An 18248-nucleotide genomic window follows, 5' to 3' on the forward strand; every position below is an offset into this window, starting at 1 on the left:
GAGAAAAGAGAGAAAGAGAAAAACAGAGAATAAAAGAGACAGAATAAAAGAGAGAAAAAATAAGCAAGACAGAGAGAGAGAGAGACAGAGAGAGAAAAAGAGAGAAAGAGAGAAAAAAGGAAAGGAAGAAAGAAAGAGAGGGAGGGAGAGACAGAGATGACTGGCGGTGAGTTTAACCTTAGTTTCACCACCCCTCAAAACAAGGAGAGAGATTGAGAAGGACAGGCCTTCATGACAACCTCAGCCAGTGTGGGAATTGAAACCACACTGTTAGCATCACTGTGTTTCAAACCAGCCATTCAACCAACTGGGCTAAACATGACCACCCTTCCCACTGTTTCTCTAAGGTTTTCACCAATTTGCTGTGGTTGATTGAGTCGCTTCCAATTAGAGCCCTGATCATCTAAAAGCGATGCCACATGGGAGGAACATTTGCAAGTGAGCACAAGGCTGCGCCATGTCAGAATGGCTGGAGACAAAAAAAAGCTTCTTGCAGTGGGCTCTTGCAGTTTATAACATCGATTAAGTCCTGGAGTATATTACAACTTGTACTGTGCTGCCAGACGCCACTTGCTCTTCACATAATTGGTTTTGTTTATTGAAGGAACAAGGGACTTGAGAAACTTGACATGACTCAATATATGCTTCTTACTTAGCCAAAAATGAATGAGACTGAGTTGATTCATCACGAGTCGTCATACAGTTGGGAATGACTTGGGACAAAGCCAATGAACAGCTTCAAGTTCCTGACTGCAATTCAATTACAGCCAACTCAAGTTTTAGAAAAAAAATATAATTATTTCAGTAGCATCTTTTTTGCAATAACTTTTTTTTTCCTGGCTGTGCTGTTTGTGGCAGTTCTGAGGAATGGAACACAGTCTTTATATTTCCAGGTCAGGTACAGCTAATGTGCATGGTGGAGCTCCCTTCTCTCTAGTTGAATGATATGGGTACATATGAACATATGGAATAGGCCATTCGGCCCCTCAAACTTGCTCCACCATTTGATAAGATCGTGGTTGATCAGATTTTGGCCTTAACTCCATTTCCTGCCTGATCATTAATCAAGGAATAATTTATTGCAGCCTGAAAAATATTCAACCCAGCCTCCACCATTCTCTGGAGGAGAATTCCACAGACTCATTATCCCTGTTGTGAAGAGAATTTTTTTTTTCCCCAAGTCCATCTTAAATGAGAAACCCCTTATTTTTAAACTGTGTCCCCTAGTTTCAGTATCTCCCATAAGGGGAAACATCCCCTCACATTCACTCTGTCAAGGCACTTTGAGGTCTCATATGTTTCAATAATATCACCCCTCATTCTTTCAAACTCTTGTGGATACAGACCCAATGTGTCTGACCTTTCCCCATAAGAAAGCTCCTTTATCCCAGGAATTAGGCAAGTGAACCTTCGCCCTTCCCAAATAAACAGACCAATACTGTGCACAGTCCTGCAAAAATGGCCTCACCGATTGACCTAAACAACAGGAGAAACACTCCCCTACTTTTATAATTAATTCTTGCAATAAAGACCAACAGTCTATTTGCTTTCCCAACCTTTGCTGTGCCTGCATATTAACATTTTGCGCTTCACATACCAGGACACCCAGATCCCTCAGTTAGTTAGCCACGGATGATATGTCCCTCCCATCAAGCATTTTTTCTTCCTGGAATGTATCTTTGCTTTGTGTTTAAAACATCTCCTTAAATGCCTGCCACTGCATTTCCCAGGTAAATTTAAGCAATTTTGTCTTCATATCCTTATATTTGTTCTTATTTAAGTTTAGAACACTAGTCTTGGACTCATTCTTCTCTCCCCCAAACTGAATGAGCATTTCAATCATGTTATGATCACTGCCATCTTGGAGAATCATTACTATGATGTTCATATTTATAAACCCTCTATATAACTTATCTTCCGGGGCTACCTTTATCAAAGTGATTCATCCGATATACATGTAGATTAAAATCACCCATTATTATTGTACCTTCCTCACAAGCTCTCATTATTTCTTCTGAATAGTTACTGTTAGGGGGCCAACAAACAATTCCCACAAGCGACTTTTAACCTTTGCTATGTCTTATCTCTACCCAAACTGATTCCACAACTTGATTTCTGAAGCCAAGATAATTTTTCTAATAAAACAGCAACGCAGCCCTACAGTTTGGTAAGACTATGGCGACTTTGCCTTTATGAAAGTATAAATACACCAAGTGCTCACACACAAAAGAAAACAGATTTTCTGCAAGTTCCCCTCGAAGTCACTCACCATCCTGACTTGGAAGTATATCGCTGTTCCATCAATGTCACTGGGTCAAAATCCTGGAATTCCCTTCCTCAGGGCATTATGGGTCAACCACAGCACATGGACTGCAGCGGCTCAAGAAGGCAGCTCACCCCCACCTTCTCAAGGGGCAACTGGGGACGCGCAATAAATACTGGCCAAACCTGTGATGCTCACATCCCACGATTTCTCAATTTAGAAAGAAATAAAATTAATAGACTGTATCCCAACTGTTGAATTTTTGGAGAGGGGATTCTAGACAATCAAACAACACTCTACAATATTCACCTATTGTCACATTTCCAGTATTCAACACTGACCCATTGTCATTTCCTCTCCTGCAGTTTCATAACTGAGATTATTCGGAGTTTATTGCAGGCCATGGTGAATTCTCATTTATCTGATGAAACATTTAGTGTTTTCAAGGGTTTAGATAGAGTTCTTATGGCTAAAGGGATCAGAGGGTAAGGGGACAAAGGGGAAACAGAGGACTTACTGAGTTGAACGATCAACCATGATCATCTTAAACGGCGGAGTAGGCTCAAAGGGCCGAATGGCCCACTCCTGCTCCTATTTTCTCTGTTTCTCTGATGATTAGGTGGGAAAGATGCATCAAGTTGTATATTTTTACAGTTTGCTACAGTTTATGTACTTTCATGAGTAAGAACTTGTACCTCATCTGGTACTGTTACATCAAAATGCTTTTCACTTTCAATGGAGGTGTCTTTACGTTGTATTGTGATTGCTGCAACTCTTAACCCTGTGAAAAATTGCTTGAAAGAGCGATAGAGTCAGGAGTTAAAGAACAGCAGAAGACCATTCACTCCATTGCACTGATACTAGCTTTTGGACTGAGCTGTCTACTCAATTTCAGTTCTCCATCCTTTCCCCATATTTATTATGAGTTGCCTTTTCAAATAGTTGTTGTTGAAATGTTAACCACCTCAACAGTCACTTGCAGAAAGGCAGTGGAATAATCACTTCGAACCTCCTCTTCAGCTTTCTCGTGATCATCCTGACTGTGCAACAATTTGTTACTGACTCAAATCCAGTGGAAACTTCCCTTCATTGTTTCGTTCTGCAAACGTTTTAGAATTAGCAACATCTGTGTTCAATCCCGAGTCTCAGAGAATGTTCTTCTGTGAGAAAAGCTCCCAACTTTTTATGTCTTTTTGCAAAATCACCAGGTCTTACTTATAGTGTCATTTGCAAAAATCATTGCGGTTCCCTTAACTAGCAATCATAACGTGGTGCCCAGAACTGGGAAGTATTCTATAACTGCAGTCTTCCATGTTGAATGCTGAAAATATCACCATTCAAAATCCAAACCAAAACCAGACTAATTCACCTTCACACTGCCTGCAGCTCAATGGAAATGAGTCTGCAAATTGTTCCAGCTCATCATTAAACACATTCTTTTACCTTTCTATCTAATTAATATCATTTGATGCTTTAATTAACTTATGACATACTGTTTAAGACAGAATACATTATGAAACCCGAAAGATACCATTTATATCCCACTTGTGGCACCAGTTATAACTCAGGCGCTGCTCTATTACTCGCATGTTGGCACACCAGATATAAATCATACCATATTGGTCTTCATTATCTGCTCTGCTTGCCAAGCTAGAGAAGCCTTCTGTTTCAGAGTTGCAGTGCTTGCTTCTGTTAAACAGAACAGTTCCGTACTGGCTGCCTTTAGGCTGCAAGTATTAATTAGCAACAATTTTCATCTGTCAATAATTAGCGACCCTGTTTTAGTTTTCAGCTGGTGTGTTACACTGCCACATCTCCCAGGTGCACAACCATTAAAATTCTTCTGCTCAAAACTCTCCAAGACCTTTCCCCCATCTTCTTTCTTTGTAATTCGCCACAACCTTCTGAGATATCGCCGTTACTCTCATTCTGGCCTCTTGCGCATTCCTGATTTTATGTTCAGTTGCTTGGGTCCTGAGCTCTGAAATTCCCTCTCTAAACCGGTCCACCTCACTACTTCTCCCTCCTCCTTTAAGATGCTCCTCCTTTAAATAAACAAGGCAGGCAAGAGCATGGCAGAGGGCGAGGGAAGACTGATGAATTTAAATGCACCTATTTCAGTGCAAGAGGCCTGACAGGTAAGGCAGATGAACGTAGGGCATGGATAGGTATGTGGGACTGGGATATCATAGCTTTTACAGAAATATGGCCAAGGGAGGGACAGGACTGGAAGCTCAACGTTCTGGGGAAGGATTGAAAGGGTGCCATGAGAGAAGGGAAAGTGGCGTTTTTGATTCGGAAAAAGATCACAGCAGTACTTAGAGAGGATATTCCTGGGGGATCGCCCAGTGATGCTATATGGGTGGACCTGAGAAATAAGAAGGGGGTGATCACTTTGATGGGACAGTGAGAGATTGAGGAGCAGATATGAAGGGAGATCACGAATAGCTGTGAGAATAATAGGATTGTAAAGGTCGGGGATTTCAACTTTCCAAACAGACTGGCACTGTTAAATGTGTTCAAGAAAGCTTTCTCAATCAGTATGTAGATAGGGGCAAAACTGAACCTCATCTTAGGAAATAAGGCAGGACAAGTGACTGAGGGGTTAATATGGGACCAGCAACCATAATTATATTTGTTTTAAAATAGTTAAGGAAAAGGATAGGCCTGGTCCACAAGTTCTAAGTTGTGGCAAGGCCAATTTTGATGGTATTAGACAGGAGCTTTCAAAAATTGATTGAGGGAGGCTGTGTGCAGGTAAAGGGATGTCTGGCAAGTGGGAAGCTTTCAAACCTGAGATAAAATAAGAGTTCAGAGCCAACATGTTCCTGTTAGTGTGAAGGGTTTATAAAATCATGAAGGGCATAGATTGGGTAAATAGACAAGGTCATTCCTCCAGGGTAGGAGAATCTAAAACTCGAGGGCATAGGTTTAAGGTGAGAGGGGGAAGATTTTTAAAAGGACCAGAGAGGCAACTTTTTCACGCAAAGGATAGTGTGTGTATGGAATGAACTGCCAGAGGAAATGGTGGAGGCTGGTACAATTACAACAGTTAAAAGACATCTGGATAGGTACATGGATAGGAAAGGTTGAGAGGGATATGGGCCAAATGCAGGCAAATGGGACTAGATTAATTTAGGATATCTGATTGGCACAGACAAGTCAGGCCAAAGTGTCAGTTTTTGTGGTGGATGACTCTATGTGTCTGGTCACCCATTCGAGTATCTCTTTATAGTAAGTCTGTCTCATTATTGATCTTCCAAATCACCTTAGGATGTCTTAAGACACCAAAGGTGGTCTACAAGTGCAAGTTGTTGTTGTTCAAACACTTGGCACAGTGTAACAGGGCAACAGGGAATAAAATGTGAAAGATTTCAATTTCTCAACAGCTCAACTTTACTATTGTGTTACAAAAGCAGAAATTGCTGGAGAAACTCAGCAGGTAGGCGGTATTTGCAGAGAGAAAGCAGAGCTAACTTTGGAGTCCCATCCTCAGAACTGAAAATAACCAGGAAAAGGTGGTATACGTGTTGAAGATGGGTGGAGGGGAGGGGGAGCAAAGAAGGGGCGAGCAGGTAGATGAGATGAAGCACAGAGAAAGAGAACTGCAATTAGACAGACACAAGGATAGATAATAAGCCAGGAAGAAAGAAAAGCTGATAATGGGGACCATAAGTAGGTGAGAATGGACTGGCTGGACTGAAAGCAGCCCAACTGACGACAGGATCTAAGGTGTGGCAGTGGGTATAGGACAAGGAAGGTGGTATTCAGGCCCTAAAATCTTTGAATCCAATGTTGAGCCCTGAAAGCTGCAGGGTCCCCAAGTGGAAAACAAAATGCTGATCTTCCAACTATTATGTTGATGTTTATAACATTTCTAAGGATTTGGGATAAATATCCACAAAAATACGACGCACGTGAAGGCTTCCTGAGTGATAGCCTTCATCCCTACTCATAATCAATGAAACATTAATGAGGACGCATAAGCAGCATAATTAATCTAAATGCAATGTTGTGAGTGCATCATAAATTTAACAACACTTTCATAGCCAATCTCTTCAGTGATGCAGGTTAACCGACTTTATGTTGTTCAGCATTGAAAATTTACAGAATACAATTTCAGTCGATGGCATATCGGGCAGTGGAGGTTGCTATGGCAGCGGTTGTTGAGGCTATTATTGTCTTGGTAAGAGTTTTCATAAAGCGATGTTAAGTTTATTACTGGCATGGTGCCTTGTTTCAAAACTCAGTGCAATTATAATTGCAAATGAATTTTAATGAATACAGCTGAAGCCCTATAAATTCAATCCATAAACAAATCTGAAGCCAATAATAGCTGTTGGTGGTACTGATCCAGGCATCATGTTCATTTAGACAAACATGAACATCACAAACTGAGCACTGAGTCTACTTAGGACTCCTCGCTCTCTTTCAGCTGCACCCTCAGCTGTTTCAACATCATTCATGGAATATTCTTTCCTATTCCCAGGGTATCAATCCAACAGCTTTCAGTTTAATTCACAGCCTTTTCTGGGAAACTTGTATTGAAAAGCCTTTTGGAAGGTACACTTGGGTGGTTAGTTCCTTAAAGAGATCAAGAAATGGAATCAGAATGGTTCCGCACCCTGAATTCATGGTAAATGCTGCTAACTATGTCATTGTATAGATGATCTGCAATTTCCTAATCGCGTTCACTGACACCACCGTCAATTGTCGGCTGGATATCAAACAACAACACGTCAGAATACAGGAAGGAGACAGAACGCATGGTGCAAAGGTAACAATCTCTCCCTCAAGGTCAACAAAACAAAATAATTAATCATTGACTTCAGGAGGAAAGGAGGGGGATATGCCCCTCTCAACATCAGTGGAGCTGAGGTGAAGAGAGTTGACAGCGTCAAGTTCCTGGGAGTGACGATAGTCTTTAAAGGAAATAGGAGGCCATTCAGCCCCTCAAGCCTGCTCTGCCATTCAATAGGATCATGGTTGATTTGGTTAATCTGATTAGGACTCAACTCAATTCAGTGAACTGTGAACGGTCTAAGATGCAGGAATTTGAGCTGGCGACTCCCTGCCCTTTTTCCTTGTCCTGGGGGCTGTGAGATCTCTTTATTAATGGCCCAAAGGTCAAGGCTGGAACTGTTCTAGTACATATGGATTAGCATCACAACACAAACTGGATATGGCCGAGAGGAAGGGAGTTGAGGACATGTGCGAGCCAGGCCTCTAGGAGTAGCGCTCTTGCCTCGGGCTCAGAAAAATGTGGTTTCAATTCCCATTGCAGAAGCCTGAGTGCAGGCCCAAGAGGCTGCCTTCTTTCAGAGGAGTCATTAGCCGCAGGCCCAAACTGCCCTCACTGCTTGGTCTGAGAGATCAGACACAATTTGAAAGAGCACCAAGTGAGCACTCCACTGCAGAGCCCTAGCCAACCTTTAAGCCTCCATCAACATCACGAAAACAGGTGGTTTGGTCCTTACCACATTAGTGTTTGTGGGAGCTTGCTCTGCACAACTCGGTTGTTGTGTGTTTCCAACATTACAACAGTTACCATGCTTCGAACACACTTCATTGGCTGTATCATGCTTTTGGGGGTGGCTAAAAAGCACTATATGAATGCAAGTCCCTTTTTTTACTTTTGCTGAGGTAGTTGAACCTGATCCAGCAGTGAAGGGGAATATGGGGTGGGGAGTGGGAGACAGCACCAATTCTTCATCCCGATCTGAGAGAGAATCTCCATTCAGCTGGGTGACTGACAGCTGACAAAGGGACAATCATATTGCTCAGCTGCCCCGAAGGTGACTGCAACGGTTAATAAATGATTAATAAATAGCCAATAATGTCACCATCCTGCTTTCAAATTCTACCACAAAATGCACTAAGAGCTACAGCTAAGCGCTGAAATTGTCACTTAAAGCCAACTCTCCTCCAAACTATTTCTTTGCACCCAGTGGCGAGATTGAACTTTAAAGGAGAGTTAGACTGATTAATCCAAAAAGCTGCTTAATGCCTTTGTGCAGAGGCAGAATTGACTCAAATTAAGATCTGAAAGTCTGCCAGAGATTTGAAGTCCCATGGCTCACTGGAAAAATCAATTAGAATTGGCTGGGAAGTCATTGGAAGACTCAACAGACAAACATCAAATGGTGAATAATCACACTGATAGCATTGCTGGACTAGTTTAACAATAACTGTCTCCACAGGGTGCAATCGCGCATACCAATAAATCCCAACATGGAGTCACTTCGGGGACAATTGTTGTTGTTCTGATTACTCTAAACAACAGACTTCACGCTGAAGCGTTTCGAAAATCGCTGCCGTGGGGACCATTTGAAGGTAACTTCTTGAGACAAACGTTGATCTAGAGTTTGCCACACTGCATTGGGAATGGCTGAGCATAAGCCCATCCAACAGCCTGGCGTATTTTTCCAACGCTCGGACGGGTTTGATGCTATTCCAAAGCAAGTCTTGCAGCAATCTTTGGAACAGTGGGAGTTGGATCTCTTGGCTGCTATGCACAGAGGACCACCCTCGGTCAAATGCTGAAGCCTCCAACTCAACCTGACTGTAGGATTCCATTTTCTACTTAGGTTATGCTTGTAGGTGAGATCAGCAGTCAGTGCCCGTTTCAGTAATCTTAAACTCCCTGACCTCACTTCCTGCAGGCTTCTTACAGCCAGCAGAATCAAGTGAGACTCAACTTGACCAAATCTAGTTTGGATTTGATTCCATGCCTCAGATGTAAAAGGACATTGTACGAGCTACTGTGCTACCTAGTCCTGGTCTTGTCTTTTAGCGATCTTGCTGCATTGTGCCTCAAACTGTCTTCCTTCACTCCTTGGTTCAGCCTATGGTATGCCTTAACCAGCACTCGCAGTCTTGTTTGACCACAGTCCTCCAACAATGCTTCAGGTTCAGTGCTTTTCAAACAGGAGAGGGGGTGGGAAATGCAGGCAGAATTACAATCTTAGCCTGACACTGCTCCCACCTTGGTGCACATTTCCCCCAGGGAACATGATTAGATTAGATTCCCTACAGCATGGAAACAGGCCCTTCAGCCCAACCAGTCCACTCCGACCCTCCAAAGAGTAACCCACCCAGACCCATTTCCCTCTGATTAACACACCTAACACTATGGGCAATTTACCATGGCCAATTCACTTGGCCTGCACATCTCTGGACTGTGGGAGGAAACTGGAGCACCCGGAGGAAACCCGCACAGACACGGGGAGAATGTGCAAACTCCACACAGTCACCCAAGGTTGGAATCAAACCTGGGACCCTGGTGCTGTGAGGCAGCAGTGCTAACCACTGAGCCACCGTGCCATGTGCAAAGAGAGAGCACAGGAAGAAAACTGATGACTTGATAATGCATATTCATTATCAAATTGGCTGATGCCCACAAACCTGGCATAGACCACTGACCAAATGTTGGCCATTTCTCGTGTTTGGCACAATACCACACTGGGTGGTGCATTTGTGAACTGAACTGATCCGTTCTTATAGAGTCCCCATTCTACAAAGCAGTACACACTCCCTTCATCTGAGGCCAACCTCATAACATCAGTGCAAAATGACTTAAGAAAGCTTACCTCGTACATGTAGTCAAAAAGTTCCAGTATAGTCAGAAGACTTGCACCGATGAACAAACCCATCTGACCTCCAATGTCACCTTTGAACAGAAAATAACAGGAGCTCATGACTTGAGGAGCAGGTTACTGGTAGCAGAATCATTTTTGCTTACTGAACACAAATAATCTATACGAAGGTTGTCACCTCTTGGCACTACGGCTGCACTCATTTATGTTTATCATATTTAGGGGATTGTGTATTACACTGATGACATTCTGCAAAGGTGCTGTAATTCATTTTCCACACCATTTACTTTGTCAAATCTAGACACGACTTCTGAACAAAATGCCTTTGGGATGGTGTTCGTCCAGGTTAGGAATGAATTGATTTCCTTTCACCGACCACTGTAGCTCTCAGGAACCATGAATCAATTGGCTGTATGAATTCAAGATAATGCAATAGATAACTTGGTAAAGCTTGGTGATGAATGTAGTCAGCTGAGCTGTACATTCAGTGAATGATTTGATATACTTGCCTCATGCGTGATGTCGGTGGAGTAAAATTGGGCAGGAAGTGGAAGCTGAAGAGGATCTGAGAGCTCAAATGGCCAAAAAAAAGAGGTTTTACACCAGCATCGTAACACTGGCCTTGACCAGTCAGACTTAAATGATGGGAGCAGAGGTGGGAGCCTATTCCTGAAGGGCAAAATAGAGCTAACAGACCCTTTGAGGACTGTTAAATCGAGCCTGATGCCAACTGATGTATCAACTATTTCAGGGTATCTCATACTGTTGCACCTTGGAACCCAGTTGGTTGCTGAATTTGGACTTATACTGTCACATTGGTGTGAAGCACCAAACACAGTGGCAGCGTCACAGAATCCCTTGTGGCATCACAGAATGACACAGCCCAGAAGGCTATTCGGCCTGTATTGCCCGTGCTCTGAAAGTGCTCTTTCCCAGAGCCCTGTAGGTTTCTCCCCTTCAAGCGTTCATCCAACTCTCATGTTTGCAACTCATTTGTGAATCAGCTTCCAACATCCTTTCAGGCAGTGTGTACCAAATCAGAACACACTGCCTAAAAATAAATTGTTGCCACATATTGCCTCAGGTTCCTGTGATTTGCTGTATTAACATGCTTATGACATTTGTGGTAAATACTGCACCTACCGTTCCATTCATTGCATTGACATGCAGTCCCATTAAGACAGCATTTGGCGCTTTTTATGGCATCTGACCAGAAAGTCAACTTCACACACCCAAAATAAGGATTATGAACAATTGAGCAGGGGACTTGGGAGCGTTTCTGATGACGCAAAGTGTTTGTGCTCAACATGCCTCGATAAAAGGTTGGCATGGGGCTTTCAGAAAGCATGCAAGAAACAGGATGCTGTGCGATTAATTCACTGATCAAATCTTTCTCGTTGATCTCCTTTCCACAGAAAGCCGTGGGGCAGAGTATTCATATATATTTAAGGCTGAGATAGAGAGATTCTTGATCAGTCGAGGAAATCAAGAGTATCGGGGAAAAGTCAGGAAAGTGGAAGTGGGGAGTGTCCAATCAGCCATGATTCTACTGAATGGCGGTGCAGGCTCGAGGGGTCAAATGGCCTACTCCCATTCCTAGTTCTTATGGTCTTACTTCCTGAATCATTGGGGCACGCGTATGCTCCAGCACGGCTACACCCAGCTTACATTCCCTGGATCCTACACCCGTGGAATTGCTGTAGTCTCCAAAGAGCATGAGGAGGTTCGACAGGAGTCCGACTGAGGACTCTCAGTTAGCATGCATGCAAAGCCAAACTCACTTTCTACTAAGTAAACCCACCTCGAAATCTATATAAACAGATCATTTGAATGGCTGTATCAGGGAGCTTCAATATTCACTGCTAAATATACAAATGGTGGCCTTCACCATAGCTCTCTGCAAGCTTTCTTTCTGTAAAATACCTGACACAAGCTAAACACTAATTCCTTCAGTCGACAAGATAGTGTGTGGTACAATTCTCATCGGAGCTGCAGTACGCTGACAAGGAATGAGTAAATGAGCTAAAAATGACTGGCAGCTATATTTCATGCTACAGTTTAGCGTAGCTGTGGAAAATTGTGATTTCCTTGTCACAGCACACCAGCTCCTCTCTATTGACATCTCGAGTCTCTCAGTAGTTGAGACTGCAGTAGAGTAGCCTTGCAGAATGAAGGGAGATAAGAATCCCGTGGCAGAACAATGCAAGGTTTATCGCAGGTCATGAGTTGTGAGCACAATGATTTTTGACAGCAGAGGCCAGAACCAGAATTCTGTATCTCATCCAATTTCCACAGTTAGAAATCATTACATTTGCAGTAGCAAGCTTTCACAGAGGCACACAATGGGATTTGAAAGACTGACAGAGAGATGTTTGCTCTCTGCATACGTCAGGGACTGGTCTCCAACATATCTCTGGGTTTGACTCCTACGGAGTGAAAACTGGTGATGTTCTCTGTGCAGTCCCTCAGCACAGACTTCCAGAGGAACCCTGTTTAGAAACAGAAAAGGGGTTATTTGGAGTTTTTCCCCACTACTGATGGTGCTGAAGGATGACAACCAGTGCTCAAAGGCACGACAGGAATGGAGGGCTGACAGTTTGGGCAAATTATTGCGTAGGTAGAGCTGTACAGCATAGAAACAGGCCCTTCAGCCCAAATCATCCATGCCGACCTGGTTTCCTGAACTGAACTAGTGCCATTTGCCTGCATTTGGCCGTCATCCCTCTAAAACGTTTCTTTTCATATACCTGTCCAAATGTCTTTTAAATGCTGTAATTGCACCCACATCCACCACTTCCTCTGGCAGCTCATTCCATACATGAACCACCCTCTGCCCGAAAAAAGGTGCCCCTCACGCCCCATTCCCCTCTCATCTTAAACCTATGCCCTCCAGTTTTGAACTCCCTTACCCTGGGGAAAAGACCTTGGCTACTCACCTTATCTGTGCCCCTTGTGATTTTACAAGCATCTACAAAGATCACCCCTAAATCTCCTACGCAACAGGAAAAAAAAGTCCCAGCCTATCCTTATAGCTCAAACTGCTCCATTCCTCCTGGACAGGGACCCAAGTTCAATTGAATCACTGTGCAAGTTGGATTAAGATTGCAGAGTGGCTCATCATTTGGCCTTAATTGCTACAGCATTGACTTTTGTTGAGAGCTTCTGAAGATGATAGGGAAAACACATAAATGCAGATAAGGTATCATTAGACTTGACCTCTGTTGAACCATTGCAAGCTCCAGATTCAACTGCAATGGGAGGCCAGCCAATCTGATTCATCGTTCATGCTTTGTTAGGATTGCCTGCTACGAGTTCTGATAAGCTGAGAGGAGGTCAGGTACTGGGTGAAATTCATTAGGATCTCAACTCACACTAAATTTCATGCATTGGTACATTACCTAGTTTGGAAACAAGAGCCAGACTTCGACCACAGACTGTGAAAGCCCTGCCATTCTTTTTCCAGTCTCCTTGAATAAGCTTGGTAACAAGCTTAAGGTGGATGCCTAGTTGAAGTGCAAGTAGTACACTTCAACTCTTATCAGAACAGGCTGCTTCATATTGCAAAAAAATATAGTTAAACTATTTGGAAGTGCCTCAACCATTAACCTCAAGCTCATCCAATGAAGCATATCCTCAATTCCTGTAGTATGACTGTACATTGTCCTCCATCCTCTCAAATTAATAATAATCCATGGTTATATTCATTAATGGCTCTTAATGAAGTCTTAAGAATTTGTGACTAGCCTCCCTTTGACCAACTTAAGAACTTGAGCTCATCTAAAGTTCTGTTGCTTGTCTCCTAATTCACATCAAGTCATATTTATCCATCAACCCTTGTGCTCGTTGGTGCACACTGGCTCCTAGTTTGGCAATTTAAAAATTCTCTCTCTTTTCAAACCCATAGCCTTGCATCCCTTTAACCCCGTAATCTTCTCCAGCCCCCACAGCCCTCTGAGATCACAGTGATCCTCCAATTCTGGCCTCTTCAGCATCCTAGATTTCCACTGCTCATTGCTCCACCATTTATGGCCATCTCTGCAGCTCTAGTATTTCTCCCAGAAACCACTCCCCCTCTCGTCTTTTAAGGGAGTTCCTGAATACCAGGCTGTTTTACCACAGTTTTCCTAAGATGTCTGAATCTTTCTTTATGTGACGTGATGTAAAATGCTGACCAACCAATACTCTTATGAGGAGCCTTGGGATGTTTTATAACTCTTGAGGTGTTAATGAATAGCTTTGTACAGTTGAATTATGCTCATCAGAATCTAAGTTGAGACTATATAACCTTATTTTACTTCTGGCACTATTTGTTATTATAGAAGACTGTTATCAGTCTCAACAGAATTCGAACCACGTTCTTAGAAATGGGAGTGTTTGAATTATTTACATTATCTCTTCTCAAACTCTATAATTACAACACAAAATGTTGTGATTAAGGCTTGTAATGTATGAGCACCATTTGGACTAGGGCTCGTGTGGTGTGGTGGTAGTGTTCCCACCTCTGGGCTAGAGGACCTGGGGCTCAAATCCAACTGTCTCCCTTAGGTGTGCCAGGTTAATTAAAAAATATCTATTATTATTTCGGAACTTGGGTTTGAAAGTGGAGGGATGATTTGTACTTCTATATTGAGAGAGTTCACAAGGGAAGGATGTACTGATGGGTTATCTCAAGTTTTGTTGACATCCATCTAAATGAGGTCTTGAAAACTGTGGACGTGAATAGTTCAGTGTGTTAAAAACAACAATAGAAGAGAAAAGAAAGCTGCTGTTGCTGTGGTAAGAGTCAGCTATTAGAGAAACACAAAAGCATCTGGAAGGTCAGGCAATGTGTGTCATTTTTGCCACTGTGATAAGACACTGCTAGTTTAGCAGTCTTCAAAAAAAGTCAGGGCTGAGGAACTAGTCCTGAGTGGTTCAAAAGAAAGCTCCGGAAGTAGGAAATTGCTGGAAGCTGAGGGCATGGAAAATCCATGTGGTTGCTCTGAAAGTGTTTCAAAGTCAGTCAGAAGAAAGATCGAGTAATTAATTACAGACATGACAACTTAACAAGGGGCTTTAAAGTAGAGATTGGTGACATTTCTGAGGTTTGAGTATCTGTAGGGATGTTGTTGAGGTGTTATTTTTCAAATATTAGTAATAAGACCATTTCAAATAGGCCTTTCACAATTAGATTACCTACACTATGGAAACAGGCCCTTTGGCCCAACAAGTCCACACCGACCCTCTGAAGAACAATCCACCCAGACCCATTCCCCTCCATTTTACCCCTGGCTAATATACCTAACACTACAGGCAATTTAGCATGGCCAATTCACCTAACCTGCACAACTTTGGGAGGAAACCCACACAGACACAGGGAGAATGTGCAAACTCCACACAGACAGTCACCCAAAGCTGGGATTGAACGTGGGACCCTAGTGCTGTGAGACAGTAGTACTAACCACTGAGCCACCATGCCACACCAAGATAGAACTGGTCTTTTATGTTCTTTAGTTAAAGGCACATGGCCAGTCTCTTGTGATTGTGTTCAATGCCTGACCACCAGGGGAAGCAATCACAAATATAAAACTTTATCAAGCCAAGATTCACTCTGGGATCTGACTTTGTCCAGTATTACCATTATCTAGCATCATAAAACAGAGACAATCTACTGGACTAATGGTTTGAGCTCTATCCAGTGTCATTGTTGTGCACTCTCAATATCCCATTCTGGAAGGCAAAAACAGCTCTTGTGAACTTTTTTATTACTTATGCAGGGGACGTGGGTGCCACAAGCTGGGCTTAAACAATTATTGCTCATCCTCAATGCCCTTGAGAAGGTGGGGTTGAGCTGCCTTCTTGATCTGCTGCAGTGCATTTGATGTTGATACACCCACAGTGCTGTTAGGGATGGGGGTTCCAGTCATACTCTAATGAAATAATCCTTTTACACAAATAGAAATGAAAAAAAAAAGCTCAGCCCAAAATTGTGACTGTGGATCAAAGCTGCACTTGTATAAATGATGGGTTGCAGACAAGGCCGCAAGCAAAATATCAGAGCTCAAGTGATTTCTGTGTCAGCTTGTAATTACTTCGATAGAACTGTCATGTTGCACAATATCTTTGTTATGTAGTGAGAATACCATAATGTAAGGCGAAGGACTGGCTGTTGAATGTGACAGCAGTCACTCTGTGCTCCTGTTGCAAAATATCGAACAGGTTGGGTGGATTTCACCCTATCGTCTGCTGTTTGAAACCAAACTCAGAAAATAGTCCTGTTGACTCATCACATCAGTCCTCACTGACCATTCTTGCCCAGAAACACTTCCAACTTCAAATTCTCACCCTGAGTGCTCAGATCCCTCCATAGCCTCAACCATCCTTCCCCGTGTTACCTCCTTCCCACTCCACAAATCTGCACTCCTCAGAACTTTCCATTCACTGGACTCTGGCCTTTAGTACATCACCCCTTTTCACTTCACTCTACCATTGACCATTAAGTCACCACTTCCCACAGGGACACCCAACTGGGAAATTAAAGTCCATCATACAGTTCCCCAGTTAACTTGCTGCTTTTAATCAATAGAAAGCAACCCACTGGCCCACCATAGAGACCCCCATGTAGAGCCGTGGAATGAGAGACAACTTCGTAAGACCCTTCTCACCACTCGGAGAGAGTCAGGACTGCAGATGCTGGAGAGTCAGAGTCGACAAGTGTGGCGTTGGAAAAGCACAGCAGCTCAGCCGGCATCCGAGGAACAGGAGATTTTTCTGCTCCTCGGATGCTGCCTGACTTGCTGTGCTTTCCCAGCGCCACACTTGTCGACTCTGACTCTCCACTCGCCACATTTAAAACAGAACAGTGGGAGCAAACAGCGGGAACTGATTCCCCCCCCCGCAATCAGACAACCTCTGACCAAACCCGCCAGGCTGTAGCAGCGAAAGCTACACTCTCCTCCTTCAGTCAGACAGGCGGAAAAGATGTCCACTGTTTTCTGTGGCAAAACTCACCCAGCAAGCCAGCCACCTCGTAAGCTTTCTTCTGCTCAATTGTCTCGTAGTTTAGGGCCTCAAAAAATATGTCCAGCACAAGAATATTCTCCCTTGGAAAAGAAGAAAAATTGCATCACATCACTTTTGTATGCACCTGAGAAGAAAATTATTGCTGTTCACAAAACAAAAGGAATTAATCTTTGCCCAGCCATTTCATCGCCTCCTACAGCTAAAATGGAATATTAAACAGCAATTGTTGACGAGGATAGTTTCACCTTGTTAGACCAAGAGCAGTTCAGCAAGGTCGTGTGTACTTCTGAAATAAGTGTTCTTACACAACTGTTAATGATTCTGCCAGGTGTGGACTCAGAGATGATGTTACATTAGTCTTATACCACAGGTCAAAGATTGTGCAAACAATTATATATATTTCAAATAAAATCAAGGCACACATTAGGGAAAACAACATTACTCTTGGTTGGCAATTTTAAGAAAAAGCAATTATAATCCCAAGTATCATTTCGACTGCAGTCTATTCTTTCTTTCACAAAAGCCACAGTTGTGCTGATAATATTTGTAGATTTTAGTTTTATTGTAATAGACTCAGATTCTATGAAAGAAACACGACAGAATCCCCACAGGGTGAAAGCAGGCCCATTCCACCCATCAAGCCCATACCAACCCTCCGAAGAGAATTCCACCCAGACCCACACTCCTACCCTATCGCTGTAACTCTGCATTTCCTACGGGTAGCCTGCATATCCCTGAACACTATGGGCACTTTAACATGGCCAATCCACCTAACCTGCCATCTTCGGATTGTGGGAGGAAACCCCCGCAGACACGGGGAGATTGTGCAAACCCCACACAGACAGTTGCCCGAGGGTGAAATCAAACCTGGGTCCCTGGTGCTGTGAGGCAGCAGTGCCAACCACTGAGTCACTATGCTTGGTTCAACTTGGACCTGGGTTCCTTTACTCTTTCCATTGTCCCCATGATCACAATACATCTGTGACATTTCCAATGCAGCATCTATCTGTATTATCATATCTATTCCATCTATCTCATTGGAACAAAGGCACAGGAAGAGGCTATTAAGCTTGTTCCTCCATTTAGTTAGATCATGACTGATTTCCACTTTACCTGTCTTGGCTTTACATCCTGCAAATCACTTAGTGAAAAAAACATTCTTCAATCTGAGTTTTGACATTTCCAATTGAACTCAGGCCTCAACAGCCAACTCTGGATTTCCATTGCCCTTGATGTGAAGAAGTGATTCCTGATATAGCCCCTGAACTGTCTCGTTCTGAAGTTAAGGTTAACCCCAACCCCTTACACCCTGTAGTGAACTCTTCCACCAGAGGAATTTGCTTCTCTCAGTCTTATACAGACTCCTTCGATCATCTTGACGAGATTGT

At 43.1% G+C, this 18248-nt stretch overlaps 1 protein-coding gene across 2 annotated transcripts in view; it reads right to left on the reverse strand.

The window, feature by feature from the left end:
* asic1b (acid-sensing (proton-gated) ion channel 1b) overlaps positions 1-18248 on the reverse strand; it is a 715429-nt gene that overhangs the window by 8517 nt on the left and 688664 nt on the right. For both annotated transcript variants that reach the window (XM_043681801.1, XM_043681800.1), the window contains exons 7-8: positions 16849-16940; positions 9853-9932 (exon numbers count right to left, since the gene is read on the reverse strand). In XM_043681801.1, the coding sequence (XP_043537736.1) occupies positions 9853-9932; positions 16849-16940 (172 nt within the window). The remainder of the gene's footprint in view (positions 1-9852; positions 9933-16848; positions 16941-18248) is intronic.

Source organism: Chiloscyllium plagiosum, chromosome 43 (assembly GCF_004010195.1).
Source record: "Chiloscyllium plagiosum isolate BGI_BamShark_2017 chromosome 43, ASM401019v2, whole genome shotgun sequence".
In the NCBI taxonomy this organism is placed as follows: Eukaryota; Metazoa; Chordata; class Chondrichthyes; order Orectolobiformes; family Hemiscylliidae; genus Chiloscyllium; species Chiloscyllium plagiosum.